Source organism: Saccopteryx bilineata, chromosome 5 (assembly GCF_036850765.1).
Source record: "Saccopteryx bilineata isolate mSacBil1 chromosome 5, mSacBil1_pri_phased_curated, whole genome shotgun sequence".
Lineage (NCBI taxonomy): Eukaryota > Metazoa > Chordata > Mammalia > Chiroptera > Emballonuridae > Saccopteryx > Saccopteryx bilineata.
The window spans coordinates 33,581,952-33,608,910 of NC_089494.1; the positions used below are offsets into that span (position 1 = coordinate 33,581,952).

Sequence of the window (26,959 nt, forward strand, 5' to 3'; positions counted from 1 at the left end):
ATCTAAGATTAGTATTTTTTTTTGCCTACATCATTATCCATGCCTCTTTGTATTGGCCACAGAGGTTTCTCTAGGGTTTTAGACATCTCTCTCTTTAAAATAAATATAAACTTGATTATAGCACCTTTGATGGCAGAGGACAAATGAACTTTCTCATCTTAATAACCCAAGGACAAGCGTCTTAAAAGAAATGTTATTTTTTGAATAAAAGGCATATTTTGATAGTTACTTTTTTCTTTTCTAAATAGACACAGGGAAGGGAAGAGTGATGATTTAAAATTCTGGTGAAAGGCCCTGGCCGGTTGGCTCAGTGGTAGAGCGTTGGCCTGGCGTGCAGGAGTCCCCAATTTGATCCCCGGCCAGGGCACACAGGAGAAGCGCCCATCTGCTTCTCCACCCCTCCCCCTCTCCTTCCTCTCTGTCTCTCTCTTCCCCTCCCGCAGCCAAGGCTCCATTGGAGCAAAGCACCTCAGACGGGCGCTGAGGATGGCTCTTTGGCCTCTGCCTCAGGCTCTAGAATGGCTCTGATTGCGGCAAAGCAACACCCCAAGAAAAACAGAGCATCGCCCCCTGGTGGGCATGCCGGTAGATCCCGGTCGGGTGCATGCAGGAGTCTGTCTGACTGCCTCTGCGTTTCCAACTTTGGAAAAATACAAAAAAATAAAAATAAATAAAATAAAATTCTGGTGAGAAATACTAGACCTTGGTTGATCATCTCCCTGTTGTAACGTCTTCTCCAGAAGCCCGTCAGTCTCACTGGTGCTTTCTGCCAGCCTGTGCCTGCCTGCTCGGTGTTGGGAAGGAACCACGCTTAAAGATTAGCTTATGTTAAACATTTCCATTTCCATGAGGAATGCTTTGACTTCTAAATAAATATACAGATTCCTCATTTGACTTGAAAAGGCAAATGTACTGAATGCCTTTGACCCCTTAAGAGAGAGAAACCTGGGTAAATTGTGGAAATGGACAAAGAAAAACTAGTGCCTCACTGAGAAATTCTTAAATGCTGGTAGGCTGTCTTAATTTAAAAAAAGTTATAATTCATCCTTTTATTGGAGTCATGAATGAAACTGTCCAGTTAATTTAGACTCTTCATACTATGTATTTTTTATCTATTATATTACAAAATTTCACTTCTCTTGGGGGGAAAATCCCTACATCTCCAGGCCAGTGTCTGTAAATAGAAATCCCTAGCGCTCGTGCAGCAGTTTGCAGAGCCTCTCACACGCCCCTCCCTGTTTGCAGACAGGAAGTGACTGGTTTGCTCACTGTTAGTGAGACTTGAACCTAGAACTTCACAGTGCTCTTTCCTTCTGCAGCTGCCAGAGGTATCGTTTCATATTGGTTATGCACTCAAAGTTCAAAAGTACAAAGTGAGTGGAAATGAAAACTTCTAATAAAGTTCGATGCTTTTGATAAAATATGCTGTGCTTAAAACATTCACAAATATATCACCTTTCCAGCTCGGATTTTCATCTACAGTGGTAAGCAGGGGAAAGCCATATGTTTAATGTAGGACAGACGGGCTGATAAACCTCTTAACAGCTATTCGGTCTTTACTCTTTGCCTTGCTGTCAGCAGTATTCTTTCTCTTGTTCTTCTGTGCTACTTATTTTCAAATGTTCTCCCCCCCTCAGTATAAAATTTTCAGATAAAGAAGTAGCTGTAGGCCCTGGCCGGTTGGCTCAGCGGTAGAGCGTCGGCCTGGTGTGCGGGGGACCCTGGTTCGATTCCCGGCCAGGGCATATAGGAGAAGCGCCCATTTGCTTCTCCACCCCCCCTCTCCTTCCTCTCTGTCTCTTTCTTCCCCTCCCGCAGCCAAGGCTCCATTGGAGCAAAGATGGCCCGGGCGCTGGGGATGGCTCCTTGGCCTCTGCCCCAGGCGCTAGAGTGGCTCTGGTCACGGCAGAGCGTCGCCCCGGAGGGGCAGAGCATCACCCCCTGATGGGCAGAGCGTAGCCCTTGGTGGGCGTGCCGGGTAGATCCCGGTCCGGCGCATGCGGAGTCTGTCTGACTGTCTCTCCCCGTTTCCAGCTTCAGAAAAATACAAACAAACAAACAAAAAAAGAAGTAGCTGTAATCGGAGAGAGAGAATGGGCTAAAGTTCACAACAGTAGGTTGGTGGGGAATCTTCCAGAAGGGACTTTTTGACATAGTTTTCATTATTACTGGATGAAGAGTCTTCATCACTTTTTCATCATAATATGACAAAATTAACAAGGTTAATAAGTCACTTACTGGGGTATCTCCACAGTTTTTCCTTTTATTAAAATAAAAATGCTATTTTCTGTTGTGAGGTATCTGTTATCTGGGAATAGCAAAAATATTAATGTTTATAAACTATTAACTGTGCTGTCAGTTTGAGAAAAAATACTAAAGTGAAGATTGAAAATGGAAATTACTAGACTCTTGCTTGACTTAAGATTTGCGACAGGGGAGGCTTGTGAGTAATTGAGGTTAGGCTGTGTGGATTAAATCAAAGAGGATGTGCAGAGATTTTATCTAGAACAGGGAGGTGACTTTGGCAGCTAATAGCCCACTACAATTTCCTACAAAAGCTTTCCTCTGGATTGCAGCAATATTACGTGTTTGTACTCTTGCAGGTAAGAGACCCTGCCAAGTGATCCTATTTCCAGAGATCTATGTGTCTGCCCTTGTGCAGTTTTTCATAGCTAATAATATAATACTGGGCAATCTGATTTAAGTGGTTTAGTTTCACTGTAATTCAAATTGTATGGGAAATGTTATAATTTTGACAGGGGTTTTGTTTGCAAAAGCTATTTTTATAGTACAGAATAATGACTTGTCATGGAGTGTAAATAAAATCGAGCCTTTGTCTTAGTTCTTTCTAATCAGCACTGTGACCCAGAAAAAAACAGCCATTTCTCATTACATGTTTAAGTCCTTTTTCAGGCTTTGTCTAATAGAAAGCATTATTATTATTATTATTATTATTATTTTTATAAATAATTTTATTTTTTTAATGGGGTGACATCAATAAATCAGGATACATATATTCAAAGATAACAAGACCAGGGTATCTTGTCGTTCAATTATGATGCATACCCGTCACCCAAAGTCAGATTGTCCTCTGTCACCTTCTATCTTGTTTTCTTTGTGCCCCTCCCCTCCCCCCTTTCCCTCTCCCATTTCCCCCTCCCCCCGTAACCACCACACTCTTATCAATGTCTCTTAGTTTCACTTTTATGTCCCACCTACGTATGGAATAATGCAGTTCCTGGTTTTTTCTGATTTACTTATTTCGCTTCGTATCATGTTATCTAGATCCCACCATTTTGCTGTAAATGTTCCGATGTCATCATTTCTTATGGCTGAGTAGTATTCCATAGTGTATATGTGCCACATCTTCTTTATCCAGTCATCTATTGACGGGCTTTTTGGTTGTTTCCATGTCCTGGCCACTGTGAACAATGCTGCAATAAACATGGGGCTGCATGTGTCTTTACGTATCAATGTTTCTGAGTTTTTGGGGTATATACCCAGTAGAGGGATTGCTGGGTCATAAAGTAGTTCTATTTTCAGTTTTTTGAGGAACCACCATACTTTCTCTTCCATAATGGTTGTTACTACTTTACATTCCCACCAACAGTGTATGAGGGTTCCTTTTTCTCCACAGCCTCTCCAACATTTGCTATTACCTGTCTTGCTAATAATAGCTAATCGAACAGGTGTGAGGTGGTATCTCATTGCTGTTTTGATTTGCATTTCTCTAATAGCTAAAGAAGATGAGCATCTTTTCATATATCTGTTGGCCATTTGTATTTCTTCCTGGGAGAAGTGTCTGTTCATATCCTCTTCCCATTTTTTTATGGGATTGTTTGTTTGTTTGTTGTTGAGTTTTATGAGTTCTTTGTATATTTTGGATATTAGGCCCTTATCTGAGCTGTTGTTTGAAAATATCATTTCCCATTTAGTTGGCTTTTCTGTTTATTTTTGTTATCAGTTTCTCTTGCTGAGCAAAAACTTCTTAGTCCTGATGTAGTCCCATTCATTAATTTTTGCCTTCACTTCTCTTGCCATTGGAGTCAAATTCATAAAATGCTCTTTAAAACCCAGGTCCATGAGTTGAGTACCTATGTCTTCTTCTATGTACTTAATTGTTTCAGGTCTTATGTTTAGATCTCTGATCCATTTTGAGTTAATTTTAGTACAGGGGGACAAACTGTAGTCCAGTTTCATTCTTTTGCATGTGGCTTTCCAGTTTTCCCAGCACCATTTATTGAAGAGGCTTTCTTTTCTCCATTGTGTGTTGTTGGCCCCTTTATCAAAAATTATTTGACTATATATATGTGGTTTTATTTCTGGACTTTCTATTCTGTTCCATTGGTCTGAGTGTCTATTTTTTCTGCCAATACCATGCTGTTTTGATTGTCGTGGCCCTATAATAGAGTTTGAAGTCAGGTATTGTAATGCCCCCAGCTTCATTCTTTTTCTTTAGGATTGCTTTGGCTATTCGGGGTTTTTATAGTTCCATATAAATCTGATGATTTTTTGCTCTATTTCTTTAAAAATGTCATTGGAAGTTTGATGGGAATTGCATTGAATTTGTATATTGCTTTGGGTAATATAGCCATCTTGATTATATTTATTCTTCCTAGCCAAGAACAAGGTATATTCTTCCATCTCATTATATCTTTTTCGATTTCCCTTAACAATGGTTTATAGTTTTCATTATATAAGTCCTTTACATTCTTTGTTATGTTTATTCCTAAGTATTTTATTTTTTTTTGTTGCAATCGTGAAGGGGATTATTCTTTTGAGTTTCCTTCTCAGTTGTTTCATTGTTGGCATATAGAAAGGCTATTGACTTCTGAATGTTAATTTTGTATCCTGCGACCTTACTGTATTGGCTTATTGTTTCTAGTAGTCTTTTTGTGGATTCTTTGGGGTTTTCGATGTATAGGATCATATCATCTGCAAAAAGTGATACCTTTACTTCTTCTTTTCCGATATGGATGCCTTTTATTTCTTTGTCTTGTCTGATTGCTGTGGCGAGAACCTCTAGTACCACATTAAATAAGAGTGGAGAGAGTGGACAACCCTGTCTTGTTCCTGATTTAAGGGGGAAAGCCTTCAGTTTAGTGCCATTTAATATGATGTTAGCTGATGGTTTATCATATATGGCCTTTATCATGTTGAGATATTTTCCTTCTATACCCATTTTGTTGAGAGTCTTAAACATAAAATTGTGTTGTATTTTATCGAAAGCCTTTTCTGCATCTATTGATAAGATCATGTGGTTTTTGTTCTTTGTTTTGTTGATATGGTGTATTACGTTAACCGTTTTACGTATGTTGAACCATCCTTGAGATTCTGGGATGAATCCCACTTGATCATGATGTATTATTTTTTTAATATGTTGTTGTATTCGATTTGCTAGTATTTTGTTTAGTATTTTAGCATCTGTATTCATTAGAGATATTGGTCTGTAGTTTTCTTTTTTTGTGCCATCCTTGCCTGGTTTTGGTATGAGGGTTATGTTGGCCTCATAAAATGTGTTTGGAAGTATTGCTTCTTCTTCAATTTTTTGGAAGACTTTGAGTAGAATAGGAACCAAGTCTTCTTTGAATGTTTGATAAAATTCGCTGGTATAGCCGTCAGGGCCTGGACTTTTATTTTTGGGGAGGTTTTTTAATGGTTTTTTCTATTTCTTCTCTACTGATAGGTCTGTTTAGGCTTTCTGCTTCTTCTTGACTCAGTCTAGGAAGGTTGTATTGTTCTAGGAATTTATCCATTTCTTCTAGGTTGTTGAATTTAGTGGCATAAAGTTTTTCATAGTATTCTACAATAATTCTTTGTATATCTACGGTGTCCGTGGTGATTTCTCCTCTTTCATTTTGGATTTTGTTATATGAGTTCTTTCTCTTTTTTCCTTGGTAAGTCTTGCCAAGGGTTTGTCAATTTTATTGATCTTTTCAAAGAACCAGCTCCTTGTTCTATTAATTTTTTCTATAGTTTTTTCTGTTCTCTAATTCATTTATTTCTGCTCTGATTTTTATTATCTCCTTTCTTCGGCTGCTTTTGGGTTGTCTTTGTTCTTCTTTTTCTAGTTCCTTAAGGTGGGAAGTTAAGTGGTTCACTTGGGCTCTCTCTTGTTTGTTCATATATGCCTGAAGTGATATGAACTTCCCTCTTATCACTGCTTTTGCTGCATCCCATAGATTCTGATATGTCGTATTGTCATTTTCATTAGTCTGTATATATCTTTTGATCTCTGCACTTATTTCTTCTTTGACCCATTCATTTTTTAAAAGTATGTTGTTTAGTTTCCACATTTTTGTGGGATTTTTTTCCTCTTTTTTGCAGTTGAATTCTAGTTTCAAGGCTTTATGATCAGAAAATATGCTTGGTACTACTTCAATTTTTCTGAATTTGCTGATGTTGTTTTTTGTGGCCCAACATATGGTCAATTCTTGAGAATGATCCATGTACACTGGAGAAAAATGTATACTCAGTCACTTTGGGATGAAATGTCCTGTAGATGTCTATCATATCCAGGTGCTCTAGTGTTTTGTTTAAGGCCACTATGTCTTTGTTGATTCTCTGTTTGGATGACCGATCTAGAGCCATCAGCGGTGTATTGAGGTCTCCAAGTATGATTGTATTTTTGTCAGTTTTTGTTTTTAAGGTCAATAAGTAGCTGTCTTATATATTTTGGTGCTCCTTGGTTTGGTGCATATATATTAAGAATTGTTATGTCTTCTTGATTCAGTGTCCCCCTTAGCCATTATGAAATGGCCATTTTTATCTCTGAGTACTTTTCCTGTCTTGTAGTCAGCATTATCCGATATGAGTATTGCTACACCTGCTTTTTTTTGGATGTTATTTGCTTGGAGTATTGTTTTCCAGCCTTTCACTTTGAATTTGTTTTTATCCTTGTTACTTAGATGAGTTTCCTGTAGGCAGCATATAGTTGGATTTTCTTTTTTAATCCATTCTGCTACTCTGTGCCTTTTTATTGGTGAGTTTAATCCGTTTACATTTAGTGTAATTATTGATACTTGTGAGTTCCCTATTGCCATTTTATATCTTGCTTTCTGTTAGTTTTGTGTCTTGTTTGATCCTTCTCTTTCGTTTTTCTATCTTTTGTTTTTATTTGGTTGTATTCCATACATCTTTCCTCTGTTGCTATCTTTTTTATCTCATGTGCTTCTGTGGTGGTTTTTTCAATGGTGGTTACCTTTGAGTAATGAAAAGGGTCCCTACCCTGTTCATTGTAGCAAACTATTTTGTGAGTACTTTTGCACTCCATCGTCCTTTGCTACTGTTAATCTCCATCTTCTCCCCCTCTTTCTTTTTGTTGTTGTCACAGTTTAAATTTGGTTTTATTGTGTTCTTCTTGGAGCTTTTACTTGTGGCTCTGTTTTTTTTTTTTTGTTCTTTGTATCTGATTGGAGAACCCCCTTTAGTAATTCCTGGAGTGGGGGGTTTTCTGATGATAAATTCCCTCATCTTTTCTGTATCTGTGAATGTTTTTATTTCTCCTTCGTATTTGAAGGATAGCTTTGATGGGTATAGTATTCGTGGCTGAAAGTTTCTCTCTTTCAGGACTTCAAATATTGGGGTCCACTCTCTTCTAGCTTGTAGAGTTTCTGCTGAGAAATCTGATGATAATCTAATGGGCCTTCCTTTATATGTTGTATTCTTCTTTTCCCTGGCCTGCCTTGAGAATTTTTTCTTTGCTGTTGGTTTGTGTCAATTTCATTATGATAGTGCCTTGGAGTAGGTTTGTTGGGGTTAAGAAAACTCGGTGTTCTGTTTGCTTCTTGAATTTGAGGCTTTAGTTCTTTCCACAGGCTTGGGAAGTTCTCATCTATTATTTGTTTGAGTATGTTCTCCATTCCATTTTCTCTCTCTTCTCCCTCTGATATACCTATTATTCTTATGTTATTCTTTTTGATGGAGTCAGATAATTCTTGTAGGGCTATCTCATTTTTTTTTAATTTTTGAGTCTCTTTCTTCTTCTCTCTGTTGTGCCTCAAGTTGCTTGTCTTCTATTTCACTAATCCTCTCTTCTATCTGACCTGTTCTATTAGCTAAGCTTGTTACTTCGTTTTTCAGCTCGTGAATTGAGTTTTTTCATCTCTGTTTGATTTGTTTTTATAGTTTCAATTTCTTTGGACATATATTCTTTGTGTTCATTGAGTTGTTTTCTGAGCTCCCTAAATTGCCTTTCTGTGTTTTCTTGTATATCTCTGGAGGATTTTTAGGATTTCTATCTTGAATTCTCTGTCATTTAGCTCCAAGGTTTCCAATATATTAAATTTTTTTCTCCATAGATTTTTCCTCATCTAGCTGTGTTACCTCTCTTTCTTTTGTATCCATGATATTCGATTTTCTCTTCCTTAATGGCATCTGAGGGTGGTTTTGTTGATAGTATTAATGAGATTTAATAAAGAATAAAAAGTTAAAAAAATAAAAAATCAAAAAGAGTTGTTTTTTTTTTTAAAAAATTAATAATGAAATAAAGAAAAATAAAATAATAATTTTTTAAAAAAGGAAATTATTCCCCCCTCCTTTTTTCCTCTCCTCTCCCCTTTTTCTTGAGAAAATCTTGTGGTGAACTGTGAATTATAACAAACAATGCCTGTGATGGAGGTCCTGAATTGGGGAAAAGTAATAAAGTGGCAAAAAAAAAAAAAGAAAAAAAAAAAAGGAAAAAAAAAAGGGGGGGGGGCGGTATGGACCCACAAAAAGCAAATAAGGAAAAAATTTGGGTCAAGAATAAAATGATTTGCTATTAGGTGTTGGTGTTGTCTAAGAGTTATGATGAGAGGAATAAGAGAACAGAAAAATGGGGGGACAAATTAAAAAATACTATTGTATTTAGTGGAACAAGAACTAGATAAAATGGAGAGCCAGGATGGGAGCACTGCTAGTGAGTTAAAAAGGATGAAGTAAAAACCCCCAAAATGCCACAAACATAAGTTTGAGTCCCAGATAAGATAATTTGTTTGTTATTGAGGTTTGAATTGAGAGGAGTATGTAAAGGGAAAGGAAGAAACTATATAGAGGGAGAAAAGAAAGAGAGAGAGAGAAAAAAAGAGGGAACCAGTAAAAGAAGAAAAAAGAAGAGAGAGAGAGAGAGTTAAGGGTTTTGGAGTGCAACCCTCATAGAGAGAAAGGAAGAGGAAGAAAAAGATAATGGGAGATGTAACACTTATGGGTAGTGTAGTTCAAGGAGAGGAGAGAGTAAGACCGGCAGAGAGTTAATCGGCCAAATTGGAGGAGGAAAAAAAGTATCAAGAATGAAGATAAGAGAAACAAACGAACAAATATAATAAAATGGGATAGGTTATAAAGTCTGCAGATTATTCTTGATTTTGAGAGGTGTATCTTCTTGCTTTTTCTTTTCTCCTCCCTCTTCCTGGTCGTGACTCTGTACCCCTGGGTTCTGCCCCTTTGGCACGCTCAGGTAGAGGTTTGCAGTTGATAAGTCTTCTATGGCTAATGTCATGTATTGTGCTTTAGTCTCGTTGGGAGTCTAGGCTCATTAGCATTTCATAGGCTCCGACAGTGAGAGAGTCCGTGTTCCTGGAGCCTTTCTCCTAGTCTTTCCTTCCTCAATAGTAGCCTGATAATCCAGCTTATGGGGTTGTTGCTGCCTGCTGCCTGGATAGTAAGAGGTTCAAATAGCTGGATAACTCCCCACTCTATTTCCACTCAGCACAGGGCTCTGGGTAAGGCTCAGTCAGTCAGAGCTGCTAGCATAATCAGGGGGCTTTCCGCCCACTCAAGACCTCTGGCTCTGCCACTCTGATCCGGTAACACAGGCGGGGCACCCACTTCCGGGGTGCTTGGAGGAAACTCTCATTCACTATCTGCGCGCGCAGACCAGGATATCCGGCCAGTAGTTTCACGCTCTGAGTGAAACCCCCAACCGCATGGAAATTTGCAGCGCTGGAATTCGCTCTCGCTCCGTCCCTGTGCGCGGCTTTTGCAAGGTGCTGGGGCGGCCCGAGATTCCGCTTTTGCCCACACAAAGGCCCTTGACTCTGCCCCTCTGTGCGATAACACGGGCGCGCCCTGCTGAGGCACTCGGAGGAATCGCTCACTACCTATCTGCGCGCGCACACCAGGATATGAGGCCGGCCGCGTTTCCCTGAGTGAAACCCTCACCAGCACAGAAAATTTCCACCGTTGGAATTAGTTCTCGCTCCCTCCCAAGTGCGGCTTTCCCAGGGCGCTGGGGCTGCCCAGAGATTCTGCTTTCGGCCCACAGAAAGGCCTCTGACCCTGCCTCTCTGTGGGGCAACACGGACACCCACTTCAAGGGCTTAGGAAGAGATCTCTCGCCCACTAACTGCGCACCAACCAGGAGAATGGGTAAAATGGCTGCCCCGCTTGTCTTTCTTTGTTTGGGTTTGGCGCGAGTGTTAGCTTGTATTGCCCGGCTTGCCACAGGAACAGTTTTTCCTCCGCTAGGATCTCCGTGCCACAGCCTGGTTCGGCCTTTTGTGCGCGGCCTGGATGTATTCACCCCCTTTGCCCGCCTCAGTTTCTATATTCACAGTTACCAGAGAAAGCCGCCCTGTTTAGGTTAGTGAGGAAGGCGGAGCATTTCTTACTCCCTATTTCCTTCAGGATTTGGTTATATATTTAGCCAATTTTTCACTCGACCATACCTTCGGGTGTATTGTGAAGCATCTGGAGGCTCCAAGTTTTTCTGTTTCTGGTTGAAGATCTTGTTGAGTTTTGGGGGAGATTTATCGGTATCGCTTCCTACTCCGCCATTACTCTGACGTCATCTGTTAGAAAGCATTATTTTGAGAAAGTATAATAGGGGTATAGGGTGTGGCATTTAATAATCAGTATTTTTTAAAAGTTCATGAAAATACTGTTTTTTTTTTTAGTTTTTTTTTAAAATAATTTTATTTTTTTTTAATGGGGTGACATCAATAAATCAGGATACAAATATTCAAAGATAACAAGTCCAGGGTATCTTGTCGTTCAATCATGTTGCATACCCATCACCCAAAGTCAGATTGTCCTCGGTCACCCTCTATCTTGTTCTCTCTGTGCCCCTCCCCCTTCCCCTTTCCCTCTTCCATTCCCCCCTCCCCCCCCCCCCGTAACCACCACACCCTTATCAATGTCTCTCAGTTTCACTTTTATGTCCCACCTACGTATGGAATAATGCAGTTCCTGGTTTTTTCTGATTTACTTATTTCGCTTCGTATCATGTTATCAAGATCCCACCATTTTGCTGTAAATGTTCCGATGTCATCATTTCTTATGGCTGAGTAGTATTCCATAGTGTATATGTGCCACATCTTCTTTATCCAGTCATCTATTGATGGGCTTTTTGGTTGTTTCCATGTCCTGGCCACTGTGAACAATGCTGCAATAAACATGGGGCTGCATGTGTCTTTACGTATCAATGTTTCTGAGTTTTTGGGGTATATACCCAGTAGAGGGAGTGCTGGGTCATAAGGTAGTTCTATTTTCAGTTTTTTGAGGAACCACCATACTTTCTTCCATAATGGTTGTACTACTTTACATTCCCACCAACAGTGGATGAGGGTTCCTTTTTCTCCACAGCCTCTCCAACATTTGCTATTACCTGTCTTGCTAATAATAGCTAATCGAACAGGTGTGAGGTGGTATCTCATTGCCGTTTTGATTTGCATTTCTCTAATAGCTAAAGAAAATGAGCATCTTTCCATATATCTGTTGGCCATTTGTATTTCTTCCTGGGAAAGTGTCTGTTCATATCCTCTTCCCATTTTTTTATGGGATTGTTTGTTTGTTTGTTGTTGAGTTTTATGAGTTCTTTGTATATTTTGGATATTAGGCCCTTATCTGAGCTGTTGTTTGAAAATATCATTTCCCATTTAGTTGGCTTTCTGTTTATTTTGTTATCAGTTTCTCTAGCTGAGCAAAAACTTCTTAGTCTGATGTAGTCCCATTCATTAATTTTTGCCTTCACTTCTCTTGCCATTGGAGTCAAATTCATAAAATGCTCTTTAAAACCCAGGTCCATGAGTTGAGTACCTATGTCTTCTTCTATGTACTTAATTGTCTCAGGTCTTATGTTTAGATCTTTGATCCATTTTGAGTTAATTTTTGTACAGGGGGAGAGACTGTAGTCCAGTTTCATTCTTTTGCATGTGGCTTTCCAGTTTTCCCAGCACCATTTATTGAAGAGGCTTTCTTTTCTCCATTGTGTGTTGTTGGCCCCTTTATCAAAAATTATTTGACTATATATATGTGGTTTTATTTCTGGACTTTCTATTCTGTTCCATTGGTCTGAGTGTCTATTTTTCTGCCAATACCATGCTGTTTTGATTGTCGTGGCCCTATAATAGAGTTTGAAGTCAGGTATTGTAATGCCCCCAGCTTCATTCTTTTTCTTTAGGATTGCTTTGGCTATTCGGGGTTTTTTATAGTTCCATATAAATCTGATGATTTTTTGCTCTATTTCTTTAAAAAACGTCATTGGAAGTTTGATGGGAATTGCATTGAATTTGTATATTGCTTTGGGTAATATAGCCATCTTGATTATATTTATTCTTCCTAGCCAAAAACAAGGTATATTCTTCCATCTCATTATATCTTTTTCAATTTCCCTTAAAAATGGTTTATAGTTTTCATTATATAAGTCCTTTACATTCTTTGTTATGTTTATTCCTAAGTAGAAAATACTGTTTTTTAAAGAAGTGTTTACAACAAACTCCTCAGGACTCAGTAAACTACTGCAGCTTCTGAGTTGATAACAGAACTGGCTATGCTGTTTCTCAGTCCAGAATCGCATGTGGTTGGGTATTCAACAATTCAATCAAGAATTCTCATTCTCTAGACAGCACAAATAGATAAGCCTCAACCAATAAAACTGGTGCAGAAGTCATGAAAAGGAAGACAAGAAAGTGACATCAGAATCTTCTGCCAGGCACTAGCTTTTTCAGGACTAATATTGGAAACAAAAGAGGAAAACTTGATTTTACTGCTTGATAAGTCTACTGCACACCTCTGTGAGTGTTCACTCCTTGCCTGGCTAGTGAAGGTTGCCTTTGACTATGTCTAAGATCTTCAGTCCGATTTCAAAGTTTGATAGAGAAGAAGGTGGAGGTCAGTGTGACCAGGCTGAGGAGAGGAGGGCACAGGTTTCTGGAGTCCCGCAGCTTCCCACCTCAGGGGGGACATCCCAGTTTCTCTTGAACTTGTGGGAGGTATCAGCCTTTTACTTCCGTTTTCTGCCCTTTCCCAGCAAAAACTGGGACTACCAAGTGCTTGCTGTGACCCAAGCACTATAACAGCCGCTGAGGCTGCAGCAGTGTGTCCATGCCCGACCCACACAGGAGCCGGACACTGAACAGGTGAATGTGTGAGAGAATTGTGAAGCGTGGTAAGTGCCCTGAAGATAATGAATCACTTTCGTTTTCTTAGCCACCTGGAGGGAGACAGGGAGGGAAAAGCCTTTTCTATGAATTTTTGTCTTTGCTTGAGCTGCTATATCAAAGAACCAGGACTGGGAAGCTTAGAAAACAGACGTGTCTTCTCGTAGTCTGGAAGCTGAAAGTCTGAGATCGGGGTACCCGCATGGTCAGGTTCTAGTGAGGGCTCTTCCTGGCTTGAAGAACACCTCTGTTCTCACAGGGCGGAGAAAGAAAGAGTTACGGGGTCACTATCAGCTCAGAAGTGCCATCATGACGGCCCCACCTCATGACCTCATCTAAACCTAATTATCCTCTAAGTCCCCATCTCCAAATATCACATTGGGGGTAAGGCTTCAACATATGAATTTGGGCTGGAAGGGAACACAATTTCAGTCCATAGCAAATTTGTCACAGAAAGCTGAGGATGACCAGGCAAGCACAGTTTTTAGCATTCAACCAAGTTGTGGAGATGAAAATGACTTTATGCCTCTATGATTGAGAAACTAGTCAAAATGGGCCTTTTAGGATATATGAATTATCTGTTTGTGTAGCCTTAGTGTGGTGAGATTTATTAGAAGGTATTTTAATAATTAAAATTTACTACCTGAAACCAGTCTGTCAATCTCCCTATCAGTAAGTTCATCTCAGGACTCTATAGGCTCTAGTGCCCCCATCTGCTGCATGGAAAGGCCTCGATGACACACTCTTTGGGGCATTAAATATGGAAGAAATGCGGTCCACCTAGTGATGCACACACAGCAGCTGGCTTGTTTAATCTGCACTGCTCCACTAAGGATGTATGAGTTTTGAGATGCCCTTTGGGTAACAGATTTTGAGAGGCTGACTGATGAATATGATGGCATGGAGTCAGATCCATCTGTTAGCTCTGGCTTTAGTCTGTGGGGCAGACAGACATTCCATCTCCCTTTTCTGTTCCCATGCAACTGTTGTGCTAAATGATTTAGTGGAGGCTCAGAAATTGGAACACAGGAAAAGGCAGGGTTTAACCTGACTCCTGGGGGCTGGGCAGGGTAGGGATAGTGGGCAAGGCAAAAACATACGATATCAAGTTGTGGTTAAATCTAGCAAACTAGAATACTGCAGTGTGACTGAGAAGAATGTCTATGGGAAAGTTGTCTAAAATTCTGCAACAGCTCTCTGTATGGCTTACCTCACTGCCTTTGAATGTAGAGGCAGCATAATGATGTCTTTTTCTAGATAGGTTCCCTGACTCAACCCCACAATCTGTCTAAATTCTAGACAGTTGTTCTCAAGCATATCAGATTCAATACCCCAGTCTTTAATAATTAATTTGAAATGTTCCTTTAAAAAATAATCCAGATTAATCCTTTATTATCTTATTGTGCCAGTGCCCTACGAATGTCCCTGTTGTCCTTACAATTTGGTGTACTCTAGGCCAACCTCCAACGGCCAGCCCCTGTGCTCACTATCTGAAAGTACACATGCAGCAAGGTTGGAAGTCCAGAGTAATGCTCTCTGGGAACAGCCCTCACCAGTGTCACCAGCACTGGTGCACAGAGACCCCCATTTTCTCGTCCCTATTTCCTCATGGGACTGAGCTCCAGTTCCCTATAGTAGTTACTTGTTTGGTAGACCTTTTACTTGCTCCCCCCACACACCCTGCCTCAGTACCTCACTTCTCTCTCTCTTTTTAAATTTTAACAGGGTAACATTGATCAATAAGTATACATAGATTTCAGGCAAACATCACTCCATCATTTGATTATGTTGTATATCCATCACCTAATGCCAAATCATTTTCCATCATCTTATATTCGTCCCTCTTTACATCCTTCCTCTTCCCCCCATCCCCCTCTCCTTCATCTCCCTCCCCCTGGTAACCACTGCATTCTTATCTATGTCCATGAGTCTCAGCTCTGTACCCCACCTATGTGTGAAATCATAGTTTTTAGCTTTTTCTGATTTACTTATTTCACTCAATTTAATGTTCTCAAGGTCCATCCATGTTGTTGTAAAGGACCCTATGTCATCATATCTTATGGCTGAGTAGTATTCCATTGCATATGTGTACCACATCTTCTTTATCCAATCCTCTATCAAGGGGCACTTTGGTTGTTTCCATGTCTTGGGCACTATGAATAATGCTGCAATGAATATGGGGGTGCATGAGTCTTTACATACCAAAGTTTTTGAGTTATTGGGGTAGATGCCCAGTAGAGGGATTGCTGGATCATATGGTAGTTCTATTCTCAATTTTTTGAAGAACAATTATGTTTTTTCCATAATGGTTTTACTAATTTACATTCCCACCAGCAGTGAATGAGGGTTCCTTTTTCTCCACAGCCTCTCCAACACTTGTTATTACCTGTCTTGTTGATAATAGCTAATCTAACAGATGTGAGGTAATATCTCATTGTAGTTTTTATTCGCATTTCTTGAATAGCTAGTGAAGATGAGCATCTTTTCATATATCTGTTGGCCATTTCTATGTCCTTTTGGGAGAAGTGTCTGTCCATGTCCTCTCCCCATTTCTTAACTGTTTCGCTTGTTTGTTGCTGAGCTTTGTAAGTTCTTGGTATATTTTGGATATCAACCCCTTATCAGAGCAGTTGTTTGCAAATATCATCTCCCATTTTGTTGACTATCTATTTGTTTTGCTGTCAGCTTCTTTTGCTGTGCAGAAGTTTTTTGTTTGATATAGTCCCATTCATTTATTTGCCTTTACTTCCCTTGTCTTTGGGGTCAAATTCAGAAATCATTCTCTAGAGCCAAGGTCCATGAGTTTAGTGCCTATGTTTTCTTCAATGTAATTTATTGTTTCAGATCTTGTGTTTAGGTCTTTGATCCATTTCAAATTGATTTTTGTGCAGGGAGACAAATTGTAGACGTTTTATTCTTTTGCATGTGGCTTTCCAATTTTCCCAGCACCAATTATTGAAGAGGGTTTCTTTTCTCCATTGTGCGTTTTTGGCTCCTTTGTCAAAGATGATTTGTCCATATATATATGGTTTTATTTCTGGGCTCTCAATTATGTTCCTTTGATTTGTGTGTCTATTTTTCTGTGAAAAACTCACGTCTCTATCGGTGTTTCTTAATATCATTTTCTAAATAAATCACCTTCCTAGAATCCTTGCCCTGTGTCTAATTCTGGGGAAAACAAAAGTAAGACACTTACCTACACAAAACTTTAAGAAATCCATATATGTGTGTGTGTGTGTGTGTGTGTGTGTGTGTACACATATATATAAAGAAATTGGCATTGACTGGATAGCTCAGTTGGTTAGAATGTCATTCCGGTACCCCAAGGTTGCAGGTTTGATCCTGGTCAGGCACATACAAGAATCAACCAATGACTTCATAAATAAATGGAACAACAAATTGATATTTCTTTCTCCCGCTCTCCCTTCCTGTCTCTCTAAAATAAATAAATAAATAAATAAATAAATAAATAGAGACATTAAATAAGTGTAGTTGATAAAACACTGCACATTTTAATAGGTGAATATGCGATATCACAACACCAAGGATATATATAATGAGGTAACACATGGTTGCACCTATAAGAAATCTATCAGGGATGCTGCAGTTTTGAGTGCAGACACAGATAGAATTGTGTGTGGTTGTAATACCCCCTAAATATTACCATCAGTGACATGACTTTCTGAAATAGTGAACAACTGGATAGAGTCCAAGCAAACCAAAGTAAATTGATTCCTCAGTTGTGGTAGTAGCGTTCCAGAAAATTCGATATATATTTAAATTGTACAAAAATACTTAACACATATATGAAGAGAAAAGTTAAGTTCTAGGCTCAGATAATTATAGAGATTTTCTTCCTGCAACACATCTGAAGACTATACAGGGCATGAGGTGATTCCTCATTCTGTAGGGCAACTTCTGGGAAACTTCCTCAAAGAGCCATGGGCATATTCCCTTTGCCCTCATTTTCTTAAGCCCTCCCCCATCCTGCTGGCTGAAATATGGAAGTGATGCTGGAGCCCCAGCAGCCATTGTGGAGCAGGAAGTTGCCATTCTCTGAGAACTTCGTGGAGCAATGCTGCCCTTCCAGGCCTGAATGTCTCTGCCTCTCGGCTTTTATATGAGCAAGATATAAACTTCTATCCTGTTAAGCCACTATTCTTTTAGATTTCTGTTTCTCAAAATTAAATCTACTTAAAGCAAAAACTCTAAGAATATGGCTCACTAGTCACACACCACTCTTGAAATTGCAATGAATGCCATGAAGAACTATTGGATACAATAAGGAAAAACAAACACGTGAGTACAGTCAGGCCAGGGGAGGTTCTTCTGAGCTCCAAATGATGATAAAATTAATTAGGCAAAGAAGTGGAAAATAAATATAATATCACTTGTTAAAAAAGAGGGAGGATATGATGGGGTATTTCATGAAATAATTTTCTCTTTTGCACAGCTGGTGATGGTTGGAGAGTAAGGGCCACAGTGCAAGAATTTTTATTTGATGAGGATCTCAGTGTGTAGCACACTGCCTGACTTGCCCAGTAAATGCTGTTGAAAATATATTTTAGTGTGTTAAAAGCTACATGGCCTGACCAGGCGGTGGCACAGTGGATAGAGCATCGGACTGGGATGAGGAGGACCCAGGTTCGAGACCCCGAGGTCGCCAGCTTGAGCGCGGGCTCATCTGGTTTGAGCAAAGCTCACCAGCTTGGACCCAAGGTCATTGGCTTGAGCAAGGGGTTATTCGGTCTGCTGAAGGTCCGCAGTCAAGGCACATATGAGAAAGCAATCAATGAACAACTAAGATGTCGCAACAAAAAACTGATGACTGATGCTTCTCATCTCTCTGTTCCTGTCTATCTGTCCCTGTCTATCCTTCTCTCTGACTCTCTCTCTGTCTCTGTAAAAAAAAAAAAAAAAGAAGAAGAAGAAGCTGCATGGACAGCGTGAGAAAATGAACTATGTGGTGTCTGTTGCTCTTCTCCCTAGTCCTCAATTCTTTTGGAAGCTTGGGCCAGGAGGATGATACAGTCAGACAAAGGAGCAGATCCCCCCGACAAGGACGCGAAGCGTTCTATGCCATCCAATCCAGAGAATGGTATGTGGCTCCAAGATTCTTTCCTTAAACTGGGAAAGTCTGATAATATCACTGTGAATGTGTGATCAAGTGAATGGGTAGAATTTCTGATAGATTTTCTGTGATTCCTATAAAGAACATGTGCACTTTTGAGTGTCCTACTACATTTATCAGTTATTATTAGTCTAAGCAATTTTTCAAGACAGGAGGGAAATAAATTGACACAATGTTTTAATTAAACTTAGAACTTCATAATTTGTTCACATTCAAAATATCACTACAAGTAGAATTTCTATGAAAACACTTGCAAAAATATCAAGCATTCACTAAATCGATTGAGATCCTTTTATCAATGGAATCCTGACATGTGCATTAAAAACTTATTGGGAGTTAGAGTTTTTCAATAACACTTTCAATAAAAATTTTCAGAAAGGGTAAAGACAAACAACTCTATGTTTGAACTGGAGAAGGGAGATCCAGAAAACATCTAGATAATTTTGGAATAAGCCAAAGGCTGGTAAGATTGGGGAGGAGAAAGCGACATTGCTCTCATAATGTCTTACGTCTGTATACTATGACCTAATACAGGGACGGGAACCTTTTTGGCTGAGAGAGCCATGAACGCCACATATTTTAAAATGTAATTCCATGAGAGCCATACAATGACCCATGTATGTTATGTATTATCCAATAAAAATTTGGTGTTGTCCTGGAGGACAGCTGTGATTGGCTCTAGCCACCCGCAACCATGAACATGAGCGGTAGGAAATGAATGGATTGTAATACATGAGAATGTTTTATATATATATATATATTTTTCCTGAAGTTGGAAATGAGGAGGCAGTCAGACAGACTCCCACATGTGCCTGACCGGGATCCACCCGGCATGCCCACCAGGAGGCGATGCTCTGTCCATCTGGGGCGTCGCTCTGTTGCAACCAGAGCCATTCTAGCACCTGAGGCAGAGGCCACAGAGCCATCCTCAGCGCCTGGGCCAACTTTGCTCCAATGGAGCCTTGGCTGTGGGAGGGGAAGAGAGACACAGAGAGGAAGGAGAGGGGGAAGGGTGGAGAAGCAGATGGGCGCTTCTCCTGTGTGCCCTGGCCGGGAATCGAACCTGGGACTCCTGCACGCCAGACCGATGCTCTACCACTGAGCCAACCGGCCAGGGCCGAGAATGTTTTATATTTTTAATGTTATTATTTTTTTATTAAAGATTTGTCTGTGAGCCAGATGCAGTCATCAAAAGAGCCACATCTGGCTCGCAACCCATAGGTTCCCGACCCCTGACCTAGTATTTCATCTAACGTTGGCAACAACCCTGTCGGAAAGCTAGCATATTCTCGCCTTGCCACAAGGAAACTGGATTTCAGATAGTTGGGTGACTTTCTGAAGTTCACAAGCAAGTGACAGAATAGGGCTTGAAGACAGCTCTTTTGGCCTTATATCCAGTGTCATTTCCCATCCCCACCACGAGCCCCTGTGGCACGTCCCAGCTTTCTTGTCCTTCACATTTGCAGCTGCCTTTCTTTCCACGCCCCCTGCCTACCAGCCAGCTCTGCCCTCTTTTTTTTCTAGGACTCTCCCAAATCCTGAGGCTTGTGCTGCAAGAGCTCAATCTGTTCTACAGCCGGGACGTGAACGGACTGTGTCTCCTGTACGACCTCCTGCACTCCCCATGGCTGCAGGCTCTGCTGAAGGTGAGCGCCTGGCAGCTTGGGAGCCTTTGCTTACTGTGGGAGCGGGAACTATGTACACCCAACAGGGTCACTTGTCAGCAGGCAGGAAATTTCAACTGGGAAATGTTCTTAGAAAGCAATTTTCAGAGAGCTATTAAACATCTTAGTTTAGGAAGGAATTAACTTAGAATATGGCAAAGAATATGGCAGCTCCTTTCTGTCCTGCCCAGGCCTCTGCCATCTCAAAGCCTTAGTTGTCCACAACTCTTTGTCCTTGAGGCCAACTGAGGGCAGCAAAAGTCTTCTAAAGAGATCACTCCAGCCCTGGCCGGTTGGCTCAGAGGTAGAGCATCAGCCCGGCATGTGGAAGTCCCGGGCTCAATTACCGGTCAGGGCACACAGGAGAAGTGCCTATCTGCTTCTCCACCCTTCCCTCTTTCACTTCTCTCTCTCTCTCTCTCTCTCTCTCTCTCTCTCTCTCTCTCTCTCTCTCTCCCCTCCTGCAGCCAAAGCTCAATTAAAGCAAGTTGTCCCCGGGCACTGAGGATGGCTCCATGGCCTCCACCTCAGGTGCTAAAAAATGGTAGGCCCTGGCCAGTTGGCTCAGGGGTAGAACGTCAGCCAGGTGTGTGGAGGTCCCAGGTTTGATTCCCGGCCAGGGCACATAGGAGAAGTGCCCATCTGTTTCTCCACCCTTCCCCCTCTCCTTCCTCTCTATCTTTTTCTTCCCCTCCCACAGCCAAGGCTCCATTGGAGCAAAGTTGGCCCGGACGCTGAGGACAGCTCTATGGCCTCTGCCTCAGGTGCTAGAATGGCTTTAGCCGCAACAGAGCAATGCCCCAGATGGGCAAAGCATCGCCCCCTGGTAGGCGTGCTGAGTGAATCCCGGTGGAGCACATGCTGGAGTCTGTCTGACTGCCTTCCTGCTTCTAACTTGGGAGAAAAAAAATGGCTCTGGTTGCAACAGAGCAAGGGCCCAGATGGGCAGATCATTGCCTCCAGTAGGCTTGCCAGGTGGATCCTGGTGGGTGCATGTGGCAATCTGTTTCTGCCTCCCTTACTCTCACTTAAATAAATAAATAAATAAATAATTTCTTTTTGTTTTTTAAAGTCAGGAAATGAGGTACTATAGTTGCATTTAGGTATCTTGAATTTTTGTTACTCTGAAGATTTCTTCCTTTTTTTTTGAAATTCAGCTAAAATTTCAACACCATACAGTAGCTTCTACTATCTGACTAGAACAAATGTTATTATTAAGAAAGATTCTTTTGAAGTTATTTTCTGGGATGTGGGTGTTATTCACTTAAGTGTGCAATGTGGTCAGCTTTATGATGCATGTTATTGTTACACTTTTTAAAATAGAAGTAACAACTTCTTTAGCATGAGCAAAGAAGCACTCCTCACAGCACTTGTTTTAAAACACCTAATTTCTTTGTTCATTCATCCATCAGTGGACACAGGTTGTTTCCATGTCTTGACACCTATGAATCATATCACAGTGAAAATGGGGGTGCACATATCTTCAAAATAGTGATTTATTTCCTTTGGATATATATATCTAGGCATTGCACACACAATGGAGTATTATTCAAGCATAAAAAAGAAGGAAATCCTCTCTTTCATAGCAACATGGATGAATCTTGAAGCATCATGCTAAGTGAAATAAATCTGACAGAGAAACACAAGGCCCTGGCTGGTTGGCTCAGAAGTAGAGCATCAGCCTGGCATGTGGAAGTTCCAGGTTTGATTCTCAGTCAGGGCACACAGGAGAACTGACCATCTGCTTCTCCACCCCTCCCTTTCCATTTCTGTCTCTCTCTCTATCTCTCTCTCTTTCCCTCCTGTAACCATGGCTCAAATAGTTTGAGCAAGTTGGCCCTGGGTACTGAGGATGGTGCTAAGGCCCTGCCTCAGGTGCTACAATAGCTTGGTTGCCGAGCAACAGAACAGTGGCTCCAGACGGGCAAAGCATTGCCCCATAGGGGCTTGCTGGGGGATCCTAGTTGGGGCACATGTGGGAGTTTGTCTCTCTGCCTCCCCACCTCTAACTTAATAAAAAAGAGAGAGAGAGAGAGAAAGAGAAACACAAATACTATATCTTCTCACTGACACATGGAATCTAAGCAAACAGATCTCAGAAACAAAGTAGAATGGTGCTGCCAGGGACTGGGGTGTGGAGGAAATGGGGAGATGTTGGTCAAAGGGTACAAAATTCCAGTTTAAGATGAATAAGTTCTGGGGGGAGGGGGGATGCTTTTGGAGAGACACTAGAATCTATGTAAACACAATAAATAAATAAATAAATAAATAAATAAATAAATAAATAAAAATTTTAAAAAGGATGAATAAGTTCTGGAGATCTAATGTACAGCATAATGGCTATAGCTAACAAAACTGTATTATATACTTGAAAGTTGCTAAGAGAGTAGATCTTAAATGCTCTCACCACACATACAAACTCAATTAATTACCAGTATATTAGGGGATGGAGGTGTTAACTAACCTCAGTGTGATAATTATTTTTCAATATATATGTATATTAAAGCATCACACTTGTATCTTAAACTTACACAATTTTATATACCAGTTATATCTCAATAAAATGGGGGGGGCTACCTGATTATTATCAGGCACTTTTTCCTCCTGGGATTAGCTGAAACACAGGTTGTTTCACTAAATGACCGTGTGTCACTAAAGTTGTTGCGCTTGCTCACCACAGGCAAGCTGTCTGCACTTTGCACTCCCTGCATCAGCCCACCAGCCTACTCACTTCTGGGGGGACCCCAGCACTGGCACGGAGGTAGAGCAGAAAAGAGTCACCACTCCAGGTCTGGATGGAGGAAGACTAGGCTGAGCTGGCCTCTCGGGTCTCATTTCTGCATCCATAACAGAAATTGTATTTCTGAAATAAGGTTACTCTGGAGCTAGGCAGGCCTTGCTGTACTCAGCCCAACCTTAGATCCTGGTATGGAAAAAATATTCCTTAGGATTGGCAGAGATGAAGTTGGAATTTTTATAAATGAACTTTTACTGGGAAATTAAGAGGAGAAGGAAACAACCAAAAGATAAGAACAGAGTATAAATAAACATATATTGTGCCCAGCCTTTGATTCGGATCTTTTTGTGAGCCCTGGTCCCATAGCTCGTGTCCTGTCCAGATGCCCAGCCCAGGTCCCAGCAGGTATCTGGCCCCAAGTCCCACTTGGAATCAGCCCGAGAAACCCTTCTCTTCCTTTGTTTAACAAGAGCAAAAGTTTCAATTTTTTCAATGAGATCAGTTAGGGAAGATCACTTTCGAAAAGGCAGCCAGTGAACGAGCCTTTGGAGCATTAGAATGATCAAACTTGAAATCATTTCTATTTGACAACTAGAGACACCTTTTTAAAGGCCAACACTTGTGCTGCTCAGCTGCTTGGGCCGTTTCCCAAGCTGTTTCTTCCCTTGGAGATTCTGAAATCCCAAATGTCACCATTTCTGTTACCAACAAACCGTTCTTGCACTGTTACCCTTCTGCAGGTTTATGACTGCCTCCAGGAATTTAAAGAAAAAAGACTCGCTCCTGCCACCTCCCAGGCACAGGCATTGTCCCATGAGGTGAGATGATTTTAGTCAGCGGAACAGCAGAGCTTCCGTGTGATGCCATTCTACTCGCAGTGCTAGTTCAAGCGGATTCAAGGCTCCAATAGAGACGTTTAATTGATGATTATGCATCTACTAAGTGCTCCTGATTGAGCTTTATTACAAGGAAGAAAACTGGCCGCTATCTCCAAAATCAAAACAACAACAACAAAGTAACACTTTCTTTTTTTTTTTTTTTTTTTTTTGCATTTTTCTGAAGCTGGAAACGGGGAGGCAGTCAGACAGACTCCCGCATGCGCCCAACCGGGATCCACCCGGCACGCCCACCAGGGGGCGATGCTCTGCCCATCCGGGGCGTGGCTCTGTTGCATCCAGAGCCATCCTAGCACCTGAGGCAGAGGCCACAGAGCCATCCTCAGCACCCGGGCCATCTTTGCTCCAATGGAGCCTTGGCTGCGGGAGGGGAAGAGAGAGACAGAAAGGAAGGAGGGGTGGAGGGGTGGAGAAGCAGATGGGTGTTTCTCCTGTGTGCCCTGGCTGGGAATCGAACCCGGGACTCCTGCATGCCAGGCCGGCGCTCTACCACTGAGCCAACTGGCCAGGGCCAAAGTAACACTTTTAGCATGTATCCATTTATTCTCTCTCTCTCTCTCTCTTTTTCTCTGAATACCCTGTGTAATATATAGCTCTGGGCTCTTTCCTGAACTGTAGACTCATAAGCAGCTGCCTCCTTCCCACCCTCCGCAGACCCCTCACACTTGGTATGTTCCCCACCGAGCTCCCGGTTGGATATCCCCCACTCGACCACACACACACACACACTAAAGCCACTCCTCTCCCAGCCTTCTGTCTCAGTAATGATGTCTTCCTTCTTGCAGGGCTCAGGCCCCAAATCCTCAGGGTCAGCTTTGGCTTTCTCTTTCTCTCATACCTCACACCTAATCTAGTGGAAAACCCTCTCAGCTCTAGGAACACCCTCTCACCACCTCCACTGTGCCACCTAAGATAAGCCACCGTCACCCTATGTGGATAACTGCAATATAGCCTCCTACTTGGTCTCCTGCTCTCCTCTTGTCCCCTGTAGTCCATTCCCAACACAGCCACCAAGAGACCCTCTCTAAAGGCAGGTCAAATCATATCACTTCTCTGCCCAAACCCTTCCATGACTTTGCATCTCAGAGTAAACTTCAAAGTTCTTACATAGCCAACAGAATGTAGCTCCCATTACCTGTTTTATGTCCCAGTTTCTGCTCCTCTTTTTTCACTCTGCTCCAACCAGATTAACACTTTCTGCTTTTTGAACTTTCTAATGATTCTGCCACAGGCCCTTTGCACTTGCTATTTCCTATGTCAGTAATGCTCTTGCCTGTATATTCACAATTTCCTTCCTTATCTCTTTCTGGTCTCCACTCAAATGTCACCTTCACACTGAGGCTTTCCTTGATCATCTTATCTAAAATTGCAACCCCCTGGTGGCATGCCCTTTCTGTCTTCCCTGTTTTATTTTTCTTCTTAACCCATCTCACCACCAAATAACACTATTTCTTTGACTTTTCTTGTCTGTGTCTCCTCACTTGAATGTGAACTCTATGAGAATGGGGATTTTTGTCTACCTAATTCACTGCTGTAGTTCCATCACTCAGAACAGTACCTGGCACATAGTAGATGTTCAATAAATATGTGTTGAATAAAGGAGTTAATATAATCTATTTTACTATTTTTTTTGCTCACATCATATTAAAAGAAATAGAAGGAAAAAAGAAGAAGAAAAGTTCTCCCCTCAATTCCAGTAATCAACAAGTCAAATAGTTAGTTGTCCAATTATAATCCTAGTGAATAAAGGTAAAGCCTAACAAACTGCTTGTTTTCATTTAGTTGTACGTGATGACACTTGACTACTAAAGACTCATGGGCTGATTAAAGTCTTGAGAAGTCTTATACCTTGTCAGAAAGCAGGTCTACATCTAAACCACAGAGTAAAGATCAGAATTTATCCTGTTTCATAATTTTCCCTTGCACAAATATTAAAATTGCTAATCAAAAAATAAGTCCAAAATACAAATTACCATTCTTACTTTCCAATAGAAGAATAGGGCATAACATGGGAGTAAGCTACCTGAGTTCTCCAGGTATTTGAGCTTGTACCTGGGGAACTCAGGTCCCTTAACCTGCCCATAGAGTCCTGGGGTTAGCAAACAGACCTTATAGAGCCACCAGAGGGAGACTGTCTGGGAACACATGACATCACAAAAGTCTGTTAGTTCTTCTAAGCCTGCGATGTGCCAGGCCTGGGGCACTGGGGTTTAGATCTACCCTAAATCTTGAATTCTTCCTACTATAAAGTATAATAAATAAGAAGTGATTGTAGGCTTTGGCTTTAAAGATGAAAAAGAAGACTTAAATAACAGCTTTTCTTAGGTCCATTTTATGTTAGTTCGTTTATCTGTGATCCAGTCTGGGTGAGGTTGACTAGGATCAGGGTTTTTAAAAAATTCACAGTGTATGCTTTTTCATCGACCAGGTGGTAGAGGTACTACAGGCAACCGCTGGTTCCCCGGAGACCCAAGAGCTGAGACAAATCCTCCAGGCTCCACACTTTAAGGCAAGTGTTTGCTAAAATAGACAAGACGCACCCATCTGGCACATGGACAATGTGGGGGAAAGAAAGAAATGTGATGAAAAATGTGCACTCTGAACAGATGTCTTATTACTGAACACGGGTGACCAACACTTTGTACTTAAACAAGTGGGACTCAGATATGAGTGTCTCAGTATCGTCATCCATGGAAGCCAAGCCTGACATATTTTTGAGGAGATATCTAGAACTTTCCATGGTATTTTATTTTCCCCTTGCAAATCCTCTAAAATTTCTGGGGCAGTCAGGGTAGCATCTTTCCTTTTCATCTTGGGAATATTTTAAGTTTTAGATAAAGTGTGTGAAGGCATTTGGATACCACAGTATAATGATGATAAGCTCTAAGGGAGGGAGAGGAATATTTGAAAAACATTTGATGGCAAAACAGAAGCCTACCTCTTAGTACTTACAGATTTTGAGGTCAATTAATCAGCAAATTAGAACTTTAAGAGAATGCCTGCATTTGGAATAATTCCTCCACAGAGCAATTTGAGTCAAAAATTTGAGTTCACAAAATAACTAAAGAACTTTCTCTGAGTTCCAGCGAAGTTCTTCCTGATAAACTTAGGGCTGTAGGACAACTGTCCCCTCACCCCATGAAATGAAAATGTTAACACAGTGGGTCATTAGA

At 41.1% G+C, this 26,959-nt stretch overlaps 1 protein-coding gene across 4 annotated transcripts in view; it reads left to right on the forward strand.

Annotated features, from left to right (window-relative positions):
- Window positions 1–2,498: 2,498 nt before the first annotated feature.
- Window positions 2,499–26,959, forward strand: part of MPP4 (MAGUK p55 scaffold protein 4) — a 60,314-nt gene continuing 35,853 nt past the window's right edge. The window contains exons 1-5 of one of the 4 annotated variants that reach the window (XM_066232411.1): window positions 2,499–2,603; window positions 18,280–18,456; window positions 20,014–20,135; window positions 23,631–23,708; window positions 26,215–26,295. In XM_066232411.1, the coding sequence (XP_066088508.1) occupies window positions 18,381–18,456; window positions 20,014–20,135; window positions 23,631–23,708; window positions 26,215–26,295 (357 nt within the window). In that variant the 5' untranslated portion in view covers window positions 2,499–2,603; window positions 18,280–18,380. The remainder of the gene's footprint in view (window positions 2,604–18,279; window positions 18,457–20,013; window positions 20,136–23,630; window positions 23,709–26,214; window positions 26,296–26,959) is intronic. The other 3 variants (XM_066232413.1, XM_066232414.1, XM_066232412.1) reach the window with 3 other exon arrangements.